The sequence below is a fragment of the Cygnus olor genome, chromosome 1 (assembly GCF_009769625.2).
Source record: "Cygnus olor isolate bCygOlo1 chromosome 1, bCygOlo1.pri.v2, whole genome shotgun sequence".
Lineage (NCBI taxonomy): Eukaryota > Metazoa > Chordata > Aves > Anseriformes > Anatidae > Cygnus > Cygnus olor.
In genome coordinates, this window is record NC_049169.1 from 190,153,282 (window position 1) to 190,169,109 (window position 15,828).

The window sequence follows — 15,828 nt, forward strand, 5'->3', positions numbered from 1 at the left end:
TTCTTGATCACATCACCAAAAAAGTGTCTGCTAATCAATTACACTTTACTAAGTTGAGATGTTCCCCACCCCATTACAGCCATCATGGAACAATACAGGCAATTTCTCTGCTTGCTTCAAATTCCAACTTTTGTTGAAACTTTCCTTTTTTTCTCATCCTTTGAACTACTTTTGCAAGGGGATAATGCAGATAGATACTTCGTGACACATCAGAACTCGGAATTAAGGCAGATGGCAAACAGAACATCAGATAGAAACTTCAGTGGCATATCAAGTGTCCATTACTGCTGGAAAGAGCACTGTATGTCAGTCTGTTTCATTGTAAGCTTTGCAAAATCAGTTCAGAGAAAGTTTTAAGAATGGAGTAGGAAATCATACAGTTTATGCACCATGCACGTGTCAGAAAGATGCTGTAATACTTGTCTACATCAGAGTACAAAGTTCTGCTGTAGTTGGTTCCAACTAGAAAACCCATCTGGGTATCAGCTATTAGTGTTATATTGAAGGAGATCCTTCTTTCAGTGTTTATTTCAGTCAGTAATGATGACCACCACTTACACAGCATCACAACTTAACTCTCTGTTACTTGGGAGATCAATTGCTACTTTTAGTATGAACTCAAGACACATCTTGCTATGTGAACTTGGGCCCAGAATCCAAATGTACACTTTGAGATAAATACAACTTTTAAATAACTAAATACCTGTGTGAATCTTAACACACATCTTGAACAAAATATCAAGAGAACATTATCTACATTAGTATTATCTTTTCTACAAAAATAATTGGACATTTACAGACTGTGAATGTAAACTGGGATAAATGTGTATTTGAATTTTCAGAATCAGGGGAATCTTTGTCATCGCTCTTAAAAAATGATATTCTTGCAATCAGTAAATGTTTGGGGAAAACCAGAGTGAAAGAGTGACAGTTTTCCTAAGTCTAAAGAGTGTTCCACTCCATTGGCTCAGGCACATACCAGCCTTTAAATAAATAGCCTTTCTCTTTTGAAGACCTCAACTCAATAGGAACCTTAGTAAAATAAGTTCAAGATGCCTATAGCTCCCTTCTCTATAAATACCATAGATCCTCTCAATGAAACAAAAGGATGAGAGCACCAGTAAAAGGTTGTGTTTGCATATACAGTGTAGACTGAAATGCCTCAGGTTTTAGATAAAATCCTACACTGACCCAATGAGGTATTACATTGATAAAACTATGTACCTAGTACATTCAGAACGTGTAGGTTAAAGACCTTTGCCTACCACACAGATAGAGGCCTGTAATCAAAATCAAACTCCCACATCTTGCTCTTAAAATCTGTGGGATAAGTGTAAGGTTTAATGCAGGTAATTTTTCAACAGTGGCAGTTATTTTTTCATAGAGTTGGAATGTGCCTCTTTATCACTGCATAGACACTCCATCTCAGTTGCAACATGACAGTGAAGTTTGTTTAACACACAGAAAGGTGAATAAAAGGATCAGTGTCTTTTTAACCTGTGTGAAGATATCACTTTTCACATGATTTTATTTGCAAGTAAATCAAGCACATCATTTCTGGGTTCCTATTGTTCAGAGAAAAAGTGATTTCTATCTGATGGCCTCTCATAACATTTTACCTTACGCGGGAAGCTATTGTTGGCTGTTTGATCAAAGTGCCACACTGTTTTTACAAGAGATGACTGATGAGCTGTACAGACATAGATCATTGTCAAAAGCAGAAAATAATGATGGTAAATGCTTTTATCATTTTCCAAGTTCTTGCCTAGAAAGCTTTTCCATTGATCAGTGTAGTACCTAGTAGAAAGTAGGGGTGATTAGATTTGATTAGGACACACTAAAACTTGTCACATTAGTTAAATACACAGATATTGCAGTGCTGTAGAGTCTCACAGGTTTGAAACTTGGGGGGAAAAAAAGAAAAAAAAAAGCAGGAATGCTCTCTTTGTAAAATTTCACTGTACTTATACAGGAATTCAGAAAGCTGAGACTAGTGTTCTCACCTCATTACTTACATGTATATTCCTCATGCTCCCTATTCAGTTTGGCTGACTTAAAAAAAAAATCCTTTTGTAAGTGTGCAACCATCTGTATCTACACTTTCACCAGTGATGTCCAACCCTTTCAGCCCCCAGTTCAAACATTTAAAAAATGTTGGACAGCGACAGTCAATATTTCAGGGCAGTTAATTTGCCTTGTTCTCATTTCTTTGTACTCAAATGGCACAAAGAAAATGAAAACTGCATCTTCAAGCAGTGTGGTGCTCAAGCAAGCCACCTCTTGTGCCTTCCATGCCACAGCCCCAAATACAGGAGGCACATTGACTGTAGAGGGGGAAAATGGTTAACAATGCCTTCTGTGTCTCTCTCCAGCTGGTACATGATTCTTTAGAAATCATAGTTAGGGGATACACACAAGGACAGCCCTCAAGCTGCTTTTTTACTGGACACAAAGAATGAGACCATGAAACAATATCAGATCATTTTCCAACTTTTCTTGGGCTGCTATGAGTGTGGAAGTAAAAAAGTAATCTTTCCTTACATACTTTGTGATACCAGTCAAGCTCTTTTCTTGCTATTGTACAGAACACAGTCATAGTGGGTTTTTGAGACATAAACAATTTTCAGTCTTTTCCCTCCAAAAATGTTTCACTTGTCCTTTAAATTCCAGCTATATTGTATGTATTGTTTTTTATTCTGAGAAGAAAATTACTCACTTTTTTTAGGTCTAGCAAGTATTTCTTCTTGACAGCCACTGTGGGTTTTTTTTCTGAAAAAGTCCCTTACTGATCTTATTTAAGTATGTCTAATCCCAAATAAAAGAGGAGACAGTAATTCACTCCCTAAATAGTTTATGACTGCTATGATTTTTTCCTGTAATCTGTCCCCAAGCAAGCTTAAATCTGTCACAATCTCCTTTAAGAAAGAAAAGAAAAAGTGGAGAGAGTATTGAAAGATTATTCAAAATTGTTCTAATCAGGGTTTGGGTGTGGGGTGGGGTTTTTGTTTGTTTGTTTCTTTTTTGGGGGGTAGCTTATGAAAAACTGCTTTTCAGTACGGTTAAACAATTATCATCAAACAGTCATATAATGAAAATTAATGTTTTAAATCCACCTCATGTCATTTTCTTACCTGATTTGTTGCTTCCAAACCTCTCATCAAATAATAGAATTTTGCACTAGAAATGTTCTTTAATCATTGTTTCTTCTTTACTTTCTTCTTTAGCTCAAAAGTCACTATTTGTACAGCCATACAGAGAACATGCCTTTCCCTCTCACCTGTCCTGTTTCTCTTTCTTTCAGTGCTTTGAAATTCCTTTGTACATTTCATTTGAAACCCTTCATTTAAGAAACCAGAATGATCTAGACTGAACCACGCTTCTAGGGCTGAAATTTATTTGTGCCAATGCATGGAGGCAGAATCTTGCAAGTAGCATCATCAACCAGTGGTGCTTTTGCTGTGGTGATAGTTTGCACATTTCCAATGATTTTCATCTAGGGATTTGGAAATGCTTTAACAAAAATACAATTATTGTTGTCTCTTTATTCGTCTCAGTACCTGTGCTTGTATCTATGTGCGTATGTATGGCTATAGGCCCCTAATTCATGTAGAGATTACATGTCATGCAGCCAGAATCAGGCAGTGAGAAAGGGGAAGGGATGAGAACAAAATCTGGCTTTCTGGTTGTATATTCCTATCACAGCTGAATCTGAGTATTTCCCAAATATTTAGTAATAAAGCTGAGAAGAATCTGTTTCTTCCATTCCTATATACTTATCAAACAAATTGCTTGATTAGGTTCTACAGAGTGCTTCTAAATGAAAGTGAGTAGTTTTGTTATGTTTGATTTGGAAACACTGAGAACACTAAATCAAAGGGTGTTTTGCCCATAATTCTGAAAATGGTGAAATTGATTAACTGTCTTACCTCTTGCAAAGCTGAATTTACAAGTGTGTATTTAAATGTTCTGTGAAGGTTAATGGTCAAGCCCTTATTAGATTTTCCATATTCTGTTCTGGAAAAGTCATATTTGCAAAAAAAGGCAGCCTTGCAGCTGCTTGTAGCAGTCCTTTATTGCAGGGAGGGTTATCAAGTCTCCAACAGGACTTCAGCGTCTGAAGAGGAGCCAAAATAAAGTACAAATGCTAGGGTGGTGTACTCACCTCTATCTTTATTGTCAAGTTTTCTTCTTGCAAAACCGTGCCACAAGCACTGGTCAGTTCGATGTTAGAGTATTGAAGCTCTGTACAGACTTTGAATTCAGACCAAGAGGTATAGGAAGGAAAACTTACCCTAACCCTTCCTTTTGCTTTTCATTCTACTACTTTGTGTGCCATAAGGAAGCTAGCACTTCATTGCAACATCTCAGGTTGGAGAGAGAATACCTGCATTCTTGAGGTCTCCCCACTTTTATTACATTTTCACTTCTATTAAGGCTGAGTTGCCAAAGTCTTGAGAGACTCCCTCTTTCTATAGATCTGTAAAGCACGTTACAGAATGTGAGCTAAATGCTGATAAGGTTTCTGGATGCTGTTGCAACATGATAACAAATTTGGCCATTGGCCTTCAACGTGGGTGTTTCAGAGAGTGTGGATAAAACAGCCTGTCATAAAGAAAGTACTGTCTGTTCCCTGCCTTTTCCCCATCTTACAAATTTATGATTTACCTTTTCTTTTCATTATTTAGAAACAGGACTTGCTTTTATTTTCAAGCTACTGCAGTGTAAGAGTATTTCCAGTGTAGTTATTCTTGAATTGAAGAACACATCTAAGATCAGAATCCTTTTCCGTCTTTCTTCAAAGTCCACAGCCATTAGGAAAGCAGGAATTTCATCAATATGCTTGTTCTTCCCAATATCTGAAGAAATTTTGAAGGAAATTTTAGCTGAAACTTGCCACACCGTGATCCAGAAGATAAAAAAGCAAGTATCCCTAGTGGTGTCTTGGCATATAAGCATCAGGTATTACTTCCTAACCAGAAAGTTATTTTTAATAAATTTTAATAACTTTCTCTTTAAAAAACTCATTAGGATTTTTAACTCTCACATCTGGGAATAAGAGTGACCTAGAATACTGATGCGATGATTCATGGTATTTTAATTTTTGTAATATGGGAGACTATCACGTTTAAATTTTAAATTACACATTTCAGCTGCTGCTCCAAGTAGCATTTGGTACAGCAGGAAATCTTCCCACTCCAGCTTGCCAGGAGCAAGCCTACAAGTTGAAATGAAATACCCATTAATTTTTTTCATACCTAAAGAAGTAATTCCTTCTCCCCTCCCTAATCCGATTGGTGCAGGAAAGTGCACGGCTGTTGTGCAACAGTTGGCGTGCAGTAACGTTGCCTGGAAGCAACCGGAGAGGGTAAGAACCCAGGCCTGAGAAAAGGCAATGGAAAACCCACAGTGAGACAGGAAGATACAGTGCCTCGTTCTCTGTTGGACTAGAAGAGGGTGCAGAAGCAAGCATATGGCAAAAATGCCTCAGCCAAACCCTTCACTCTCCTTGGCTTTGCTGCACCATTCAGCTGGCTGATGTGTGTGGCTACATAGGCCACCAGCTCCTTCTTTGGCATGTAGGAACACTTGGTCTTTCAGTTGTCCTACCTTGACAGGGAATGGCCAGAGGGTGGGTCACTGAGGGTTTTGTCTTTAAGTAGGACCTGCAAATACAATATTCAGGAAAGATGGAAGAATGTATAGTTGGTCATCACTTGTGGCAACTGACCAGAACAGCTAGTAACCAAGAGTTATCTCCCCAATATAAATACCTTACGCTTTTAGGAATAGACCTTATGCCTGCCACAAGGTGCGTCCACATTTCACAGAGTAAAAGACAAGAAAATAAAACACTAAAATGAACACTATCCTGTTTCCCTATATCTGTATCTTTGCCATATTTCTGAAAGTGACCTCGTTTTCAGCAGCTGCTCCTTCCCCAGACTGCATGTTACATGGTTTGGAGATGACAGTCACAGCTGCAGGTATTGTTCTGCATGGCCTCTGCTGTGGCTTCCAGCCAAGCAGAAGCCACACGTCCCAGATACTATCCACTCTCACTTTTGGTGGACACTCCCAGAAGGCAGCAAAGTCAGTCTCTGTTGGACCAACTCCATGGCTGCTCTACAGCAGGTCCTGCCTGCGTGTCAGGGAGGCCCCTGTCCCACTTACCTGGTCACCATGAGCAGATACAGTGGGTTGAAAGAAGTGGTCTGAGGATCGGGGTCTTCAAAACAGAGAGCAGCCAGTTTCTGCAAGGCTGTTGAGGCAATGGTGCTCTGAGTTCCCCCAGCCAAAAAAAAACTTCTGCTGCTCACGCTGTCGCTCCTCCACCAGCCCATCTTGCACACCAAGGGCATGCACGCAGCCCTACAAGCAGCCCTACAACCTTCCTCCAGGTGGTGGGACAGGACTGCTGCTGCCAGCCCGTGCTGGGCCATCTCAGGTTTGCGAGCCGCAAGTGAGCTCCTTCTGGTCCTTAAGACAACAGCCTGAATCTTAAATTCAGTTCCAGTGTCAGGCTTTCACTTACCTGCATGTCCAGAGCAGTGAAGCACTTGTTGGCCCTTTATTTGCATGTGCAGCTCTAATTATCAGAGAAGAAAATACAAGAGAGAGATTATGCTGCAGGAGCAGTCTTCAGCTAAACCCTTATAGACTTCACAGAGCTTCAAGCTACTAATTGTCCGAGTGATCTCATTAAAGAACTAAAGATAGCTGTGCAGGCTAAAACGCCTTAATTTCAGGGAAAAGAATTCAAATCCAGTGAGGCCATGCAAACTGATGAGCAAATGAGCCTCTACTGCTCTTTGCTACACAGACCCTTGGCTGTCCTCTTCTCCAACTAATTGCTTTGTCCCAATATAGAAGTATTTCATTCCCCCCGTCAGTAATTTTTGCAACTCAATAAAGCACTGTTCTTTTGATGTAATGAAAGGATTCTGGCAGGCATGGTTGTGTTTTTAACCTTTATGTTCACTAAAAAAAAAAGCATTTGAAAAAAAGCATTTGTTTGTACATTGCCCCATCTTTAAATGGCTCACACACTATTTTTTTTCCTTCTCAAAATTCACATCAGGCCAGAAGAAATGATAATGGCCACACAGAGCAAACTGGGGAAACTCAAAGTTATACAGTTCCAGCTTCTGTACCTGCACGTTGTTACTCGTTTCTTGTGTGGCTTTTCTTATTCTCCCTAGAAGAATGGGTGGTTCCTAAAACCCCTAATGTTCACACCGTCCTTTCTCAGACAGCTCTCTTCCTACCTTCCCAAATACCTGCAACATCATTTTCTGTGCTCTTCCAAACCCTCTACATGCCATCTGTAATCCTCACTAATCCGTTCTCTCATGAGTGCAGAACTGAGTTGCCAAACCCCCTTTTGCAGTTTGAGGCTTTGCAGTCTGTGAGGCTTTTGGTCATCTTTTCCTGTAGTGATGATTTCAAGTTTCCTTTTCTCTTTCACCTCTGTGATTACAGGGGCCTCTTCTTTCTAGGTACTTTCCAACCTTGTCATTCCTCTCTCATTAATATGAATTTTCATAAATCCCGTGTCAGGCCTTTAGCTACCATGTCCTTTTTCACTCATTCTTTATGATACTGCCTCATCGATCATTTTATCTAATTATCTGCACATTTTCAAACATTTCTCTCTCGTGTCTAAACTGTTGTATCTGTACATTATCGTAGCAGCAGAAGTCTCTGCGCGCAGGCTTAGGGAGCACCCTGCTGGTGTCGTTACTGAAATGCAGCGGTGGGAGCAAATCTGCACCCACAGACAGGTGCAGTCAAACCAAAAGCATTTTAAACAATGATGTTGATAGTATCTGTGGTCAGGAGTTAGTCTAGTCCTCCTCCCAGGAGTTAGTCTAATGCATTTAGTAGTAGTGATACAATGATGCTGGTATTAACTGCTGGGTAATATTTGTTCATGCTTAGGTTCATGGAAAATCTGCAAACAGAAGTGCAAGAAATGGAATTCATACAGTTTTCCAAGGGTTTGGATGTCATGAGAAAAGAGGACTTTGCGGAGTGGTTGCTGTATTTCACTGATGAGGAAAACAATGAAATTTACTGGCAGAATGTGAAGGACAGGTTTGAGGCAGGAGAGGTTGGTACATACACTATGCTTTGTTTTGCTTCCTCATTTGCATGTACAGTTTTTCATTTGAATACGAGTATCTGAAAATATAATTAGTTTCCAAATGAATTATGACAGCTTCTGAATCTTATGCAAATAAGAACAATGACAATTTACCAACCGAGAAATGTGAATATTGGCAATGACTAAGTAATCACAACTAAATAATAGGTCCCACCAAATTTAAGGAAATAGATTTACTGGGGTTTGAATGTATTATTCTATATATATCATCTGAATTCTTTGATTCTTTAGAATATCAGTTTGGAAGAATTCAAGACTTTTTGCAAGTTTACAAACAACCTGGAAGACTTTTCTATTGCCATGCACATGTTTACTGTAGCTAATCGTCCTGTTAAACGGGGTAAGTGCTACTCAGCTTCACCTTACCGTGCTTCATTTATTTCAGCCTACTGTCTGCCTTCTCCATGTGCTTGTGTAGTGCTATGTAATCATGACAAGAAAAACCATGTAGTAAAGTGTTTTTTAAAACAAAGATTTGGGAAAGTTGCTTCTTTCCCATATAATAGAAATAAGGAGCAATGCAACAAAAATTTCATCTAAATACTTGCGCTATTTGTTACAATTCTGAGATTGTTACCTGTTTGTTATGCTTGAAAGGCAGGTCTCCTAAGCCATTTGAAAATAGTAACATAAAAACTTCCTGAGGAAAGTTGATGAGACATTAACATTCGTTGAAATAAATAATTGATTGGCTCATTTGAAAAAGGTGAGAGTGATGTGATAAGACAGGAAGAAAAATCAGTATTCTCGAGAGGGAAGCATGAAGATTGTTTAAACCAAAGAAGGCCAAAACTGGGGGGTTTACAGCTGGTGACTTTCATCACTAGTTAATCCAGCCTTCAGGAAGGGTTTAGTTTCCACAACCTCTCTAGGCTATTCAAGTGCTTAACTGTCATGAAGATGTCTTCCCTTGCTGGAGACTACAGCGACTGTGTCTTACCTCCATGCACCCTGTAGAAAAACACGGCTCTGACTTCTCCATAACCCGTTTTAGGTAGTTGAAGGCTGCAGCTAGATCCCCCTTTGCACTTCTGTTCTCCTCGGCTCCCTCAGCTCCTCTTCTTTCTTCAGATGCCCCAGTTCCCAACCATGTTCATGGCCCTTCTCTCTTTGGTTTGTCAGTTTGGTTTTGTCTCCTTCTTGTCTGGAAGGAGACAGATTTTATTTGCACAAGATGTACAAAGAGTGGAGAAGAAAGAGGATGAATAGTGAGATAATTGTTGTAAGTTAGAGTTTAGCTCACTTCTCTATTATCACATCTTTAAGTGCCAAAGGATGATGAGGCCAATAGGTGATGATCACTCTGGTGCTGTTTCTGTGTAAAAGCTGATTCCTAACCTACAGGCAATTGTGAATTTCTTTATGCACTGAACCATACTGTGATGGAAAACAGTGTCTGAGGTAACTCATGGATGTTACATGTATACGTTTAATCCTTTCCTAAATCTTACTTACTAATTCTTATTTTGCATGTGTGTGCATGTGTTTATTCACACACATATGAATATTTATCTAAATATATCAGTCCTTTGGTCCTTCCATTTATTCTAGATTTTTTTTTCTTCCAAGTTCGTAGCTCATCTTTTCTCTCTGATAAGATGACCTTTCTCGGTTTGAATGTTATTATGCTCCAACGTTTCAGAAGATCCATCTCCTTTTCTTCATGTTCTATTCAAAAAACTGCAGTGCCACCTCTAATTTATATTTAGCATAAAGAGCTGAAACAGTTACATTTTTAAAGACAAAATTAAGACTCTACTATAAGCATAACATATTTCACGTTCTTTTTAAATTGTGGTATATCCTTTTACAGACAGATTTTCAACTTAATTATATTTAAGCCAGAGGTAAATGAATCAACTGCATTAACAGATAAATTGTTCAGAGGTAAAGATGAGAGATGAGTCAGAAGTGATCTTTCCTCTAGTAAGCTTCAAAACTAATCGTATTTATGACGTTATTTATAGACAACATTTATCTATGAAAGCAGAACCACAATATTACTATATTTATCATTTAGTGGGACAATTTGCTGCAATGATCTACAATACTACTATAACTGTAGTAACCTCCAGTTCCTCCTTGAAATTCACACATCTGTGATGCCTTCAAAAAATGCATCCAATTCATGAGGTGTGATTGTGTTTGCTGTAATAAGCAATAACCCTTTCACTCTTGCTATCTTCTGTTTTATGGCAACCCCAACACATTTTCTTATTTTACGTGAGTCAAAATTCCAAATCTTTATACCACAAGACCAAAAGTGGGGATACTAAATGTTACTGTAATACACTTGGTGTAAAGAGAGGCCAAAAAGCTGAAGAGGAAAGTAGGTCTCCAGGGAGGTATGACAGCTTTTTCTGCCCTCAGTCCTCAAAAACTCTTCCATTATAACTCAAGTGAAGGTAGCCTATGTCTTAATAACTCTTATTACTCTTAATAAGTAATAGAGTTACAGGTATATAAAACCATGTGCTGTAAAGAATATGTTAAGTATTTGATGGTGGGTGTTTCTACAGAGTTCCTGAGGGGATTGTTGGAGTGTGTTGTGAAATACTGTTCTTCAAGGAGAAGAGTTTTATTATAGAATTAATTCCTTTGAGATAAAGTGATAGTATTCTTTATGGGACTGTAGTGAGGAAAACTCTTATCATCTATATACACAGGTGTTATCCAAAAGTATGTAAGTTTTCAGCATTGAGCTACTTCCAGAAAAAGAAAGAAAAGAAAAAAAAAGAGGAAATAAAAAAAAAAGAAAAAACACTTGACAAGCACTGCATCTCAAAAGTCTATAATGCAGTTAATAAAGATTGGGAAAAGTTGAAGTAAGCTCAAGAATGCATGAACTGAGATTTCCTAATATAGTCCACTAATTCACGCGTCCCAAATTCTTCAGTTAAAATATCCACAAGATTTTGTAAATTGTACAGAATCCTGCAGTTTATGTGCTTTGCAATGTCTTTTCAAGTTCAGTCACCTGTGATGTAATATTATGTCCTTACTAGCTGAGTTCAAGAGAGCAGTGAAGGTGGCAACAGGACAGGAGCTCTCAGATAACGTTCTGGATACCATCTTCAAGATTTTTGACCTGGATGGAGATGACTGCCTCAGCCATAGCGAGTTCCTCGGAGTCCTGAAGAACCGAATTCATCGAGGTTTGAGGGTAAAAAGCCAATATTGTCTATTATTCCCCATTACATACTTGTTTATAAATACCAAAGATTATTGTTACAACTTTCTCGTTAACGCTTTATAGAAACACAAGTAAAGATAGTGAATGGAAAGGAATTATATTTTAAACGTAAGACTCCTTACTGCTTATGAATCTGGGAGCACTGCTGCCATCAAGACTAGTTATTATACGTGTGAACTATGGGAGCAGCAGCATTGCTTTACATATTACATTTACACAGTCTGTGAATAAATGTATTTTTTGTGTAAATGCTAAACATGCTCTAACTTCATTAACAGGTACCACAACAGCAAGGCATTCACGGTTACTGGAAGTGTGTGAAAAGAGAAAGCATTAAAGGAGCAAAGGAATTGTGGAAGCAAGCTGGGAAAAGTCCTTTTTAAGAGAGTCCATTGTTCTTTTGCTATAAATGTTGTTACTTAGTGTTTTTTTTGTCTGTCCTGTTTACATAACAGTTGAATCAAAAATACTCTTTTTTACTATAGCTAAACTTTAACCCAATTTCTAATGCAATAATTTTATATTGTTCTAGTGCAATCAGTTTGGTTTACAGAAAGAACTGTTATCACATTTGACCTCCATACAATAACACTCTTGCTCTAGGGAATAGTGTTGTTTACTCCCTTGTGGAGTCTGACCCTGCACTGTAGCATATGGGATGCGTAGGATTTTAAACGGCCACTGGCAGGAACATCACAGCATTGTTGTCTCCTGCTGGAAGAGTGGTCACCATCTCAGTCAGCCACTAACACGGCAGTTCTTTCCCTGGCAAGGACAGAGGTCCAAAAGGCGAAACCACTTGTACAATCCATGCAAATCAAGTAATCCTAAATCAAAAAGGAAAACTCGTATGGCTTGTGCCCTCATTACCGTGAACTGCTTGTGTGTTAGTTCCTGGTGGATGGTTCCACCAGGTCCTGTGTGGATGTCTACCTTCATGATGATACCATTAAACTGGAAGTACAAGACTGCTGATACAGGCTTTAAAAGTTATACATTGATCTATGAATGTGCATTGAGTCTCTCAGACCTCTTCAACAAATAGTATAAATGAGAAGCAAAAATCCTAGTTCTGTCACAAACAGTGGTAGCTACAATTTGAGCCATAACTATTTTGCTTTAATTGTATTGGCAGAAGGTAAATGTGTAATAAATATTTACTTTGTCTTAGTAAAGGTTGTGACAGGGAATGCTGCAGTATCTCAGGAACACAAGGGTGTAATAAGCAAGTGCTGGGGGAAAAATAAGTCAAAAAGGTAAATAAAAATGTTTATTACTCCAAATGCAAAGCTAGTCATAAGAACTTAAACAGTAAAACAAGGAATAGATCAAAATTAATGTTCACTAATTATAGATGAACATTTTTCAGCTGTAACATGGTGTGTGCATCTATGTATACACAGATGTGCATGATACGTGTGTTTTTCTTACAACCTCAGGAGCCTCTAGTCCCAGATCCAGATTAGTCTTCCTGTTTGGACAGTGTATGTAGGAGACGGACTTACTTACAAAGCTGTCGAGGTTCTTCCTCTTTGCCCCCCGCAGCTGTCTGACTTGCCTAGGCTGGGGTGAAAGGTTGACGTTTCAAGACAGGTTTGTGATAACGGGCTCAAAAGATGGACTGAGTAAATGTCTCAAGAAAAACAACCATCTCACCACTCCACGAGGAGTATCCATTCCTTTTAAGCATGACACTAGCTGTGTGATTCTCAAAGATGTATATAAGCTTGATAGGAGGTGTTTTGTTGTAGTTTGTTTGGGTTTTGGTGGGGGGAGCCTTGAGAAGAGGGGAACCTTCCATGATAGACAGATACCAGAACAGCCCTCACTTGGTTGGGGGGCAGGAGAGATTGCATTAGGAAGCCATAAAGATCCCACGTAAGGAGTACTGAGATTGCAAATAATGCTTTTGGTATGCCAGTGGCCATCAGGCAAGCTTGTGCTAAGGAGGAGTCCTCCCAAGCCTCAGCACAGTGGTCTTTCTAGAGAGGTTGACCAAAAAGTAAGCAAAGCAGCAACATGCGACTGCCCGCTGCTCTTCCCTGTGCAGCTTTAACTTGGAGCTTTAACTTAAACTGTGTCAAAGAAAAATGCTTCTACTTGTGTGATCTCTGGACATGTACCACGAGTCATCCACCAGAACAGGAGCATGCCTTTGTTAGTGTCCTGAGACCTGTCTAGAAAATCAGGTACCAATGACTGCCAAGGATACCTTTGCTTCCCTCAGGAAACCGTCAGGATGAAATAAAATGCAATAAATGCCTCTGCCTCTCCCCCTTAGACTGAATTGATGGACCTGCTCTGTGGGCAACAAGAAGTGAGGCAGCTGTTTTCACTTTGTGCTGTTGGAAGCTGCTTGTTTCTTCTGGTGATGGGAGCTATGAGTAAGAGAGAGCAACTGGGGGCAAAGGTGGGACTGTGGGGCTGGCATGGAAGTACCACAGCCAGTTTCACATCACCAAATAAATAATAAAATAAAAAAAGACACAATGAAGCAAGATACGTATGTATCACAAAAGCTATGTGCTCATCCAAAGAGGGCTTTTTTCCAGCTCTGCCTTTAATGCAAAGCTGCCTTTTACTTGTTGCTGTTAATATTTTGGCAAATATTTTTTTTCTTTGGAATGGAGATTATTCTGTAGCATATTATTCTGTGAATTGTTAATAGGTTTATGATGTTCTTTATTGCTTTTGTGGTTTCTTTTGTTTATCAGTGACATGCTTCCTACAAGCTGTTTGGTTTTCTGTTGGAAAAATCAATCCATCTAGCTTTAGTGTATCTAGAAGTGTAATGCCTCGTTGCTCATCTGTATCTGGGTTCATGCAATCAGCAATATCTGCTTTTGGCAGCAAGTTACTAAAAATGGATTTCAACTTTTATTTCTTAGCAAATGATCTGGTGTCAAGTTCAGAGGAAAAAGAAAACAGATCTGCTTATTTTAAAATGAACTTTGTGTCTATAGTAAATAAGAAATGGGATAATTGATTAGGAATTGAAGTGTAGTTAAGAAACATTTTCTACTCTGAAAGTACAACCAGGAAGGAATTCCTCTGAAAGCCAGGGAAGACTTGTCCCTGGAAGAATCAGGCTTTGTGTTTAACTTGTAGTCGATTTTTGTTTGTCTTCACTAAAAAGATTTGCAAAACAGTCTTAAAATAATTTCTCAGATAAAATATCTTAGACTGAAAGAGCTGTTTACATAAGTGTTCAGATTGATCTTGTCTTTTAAGGAATCCATCATAGTTTTAACTTTTTTTTTAGTTCCTTGTAGTAACTGTATGGTATTTGCAAGCTGTCTGTCAACATTGCTCAACACCATTTCTTTAAATGTTTATGCCTACTGCCAATATATCAGTTAAATGTATCAATTATGACTTTTTTTAAGCCTTCCTCTGAACAGAAATATATAGAAGAATGAAATAAAATCAGATGTTAAAAAAAACCTCCATCGTTGCTTATGAGTGTCATTTGGAATAAAAATGTATACGTTACATATTGTGGAGGTCTCAAAAATTGATTCAACTTTTTTTAAAAAGATACACAAGGGTGAGTACAAGTCATTTACAGAATTTTAGTTGTATTGCCATAACAACACTTTTTACATTTCTTTCAGTTAGTTTAGTTTAAGATAATTCTTATTAAGAATATTAATTCTTCATTGTTAAAACAAGCAAAGGCAAAAATGCAGTGTGGTATAATAGAACTAAGAGAAACTCACTGGCTGTTTCTAGAAATCAATTTTGGTTTCTTGATCCGAACTCCGTTGTCATTGTTTTTCCCTGCCCACATGTCTGTTGAACCAGTTATTACTGAAAGTGTGAACAATATATTCAGTCCCAATATCGAGCTTTGTGTGGAGAATACATAAGCTTTTTTCAGTCCGTGCCAATGCCTAGGAATTACAACCATTCTGCCTCTAGACTCCAAAGTGTTTCAGAGCTCATGTGGAATTTTGGGTGTAGAAACCATGTCTTGGCTCTGAAGAGTTTACAGATTACACTCTTGTGTTATCTAGAAAACAGAGATGAGACAATAAGATAAACAAGCCAGGCCATGGATTACGTTTTTGTGGCACTTCAGATGTCCTGTGTGTTTAACAAAAAAAGGATCACTGCCAAATAAAGGGCTAGAATGGGAGAAAAAATCAGATAGTTAAAGGAAATATTCAGACATACTGTCCATACTTTGACTTAGGCGTAGAGATGGATCAATAAATATACATTGGGATTTTAAAATCTAGTTTTCTTCTCATGGAAGAGTGCATGCATGTCTTGTGTCTTCAGATTTAATCTTTCCTGTAACACAATCACAGCTGGGTCAGGAAACTACTCCAATGCAGGAAAAAATCTTTAGTCCTTCTGAACAAACGAGATGTATCCCAACAAGCGGTGTTGTGGTCATTATTACGGAGATCCAAGCTGACTGAGCGGCAGCTCCTGCAATGCAGCTGGTCGCAAGGGAAGCATGAGG

General features: G+C 38.5%; 1 protein-coding gene across 1 annotated transcript in view; it reads left to right on the plus strand.

The window, feature by feature from the left end:
- MICU2 (mitochondrial calcium uptake 2) overlaps positions 1-14,788 on the plus strand; it is a 155,168-nt gene extending 140,380 nt beyond the window's left edge. The window contains exons 9-12 of the mRNA XM_040544002.1: positions 7,939-8,110; positions 8,396-8,504; positions 11,170-11,327; positions 11,636-14,788. Of these exons, the coding sequence (XP_040399936.1) occupies positions 7,939-8,110; positions 8,396-8,504; positions 11,170-11,327; positions 11,636-11,740 (544 nt within the window). The 3' untranslated portion in view covers positions 11,741-14,788. The remainder of the gene's footprint in view (positions 1-7,938; positions 8,111-8,395; positions 8,505-11,169; positions 11,328-11,635) is intronic.
- The last annotated feature ends 1,040 nt before the right edge of the window (positions 14,789-15,828 follow it).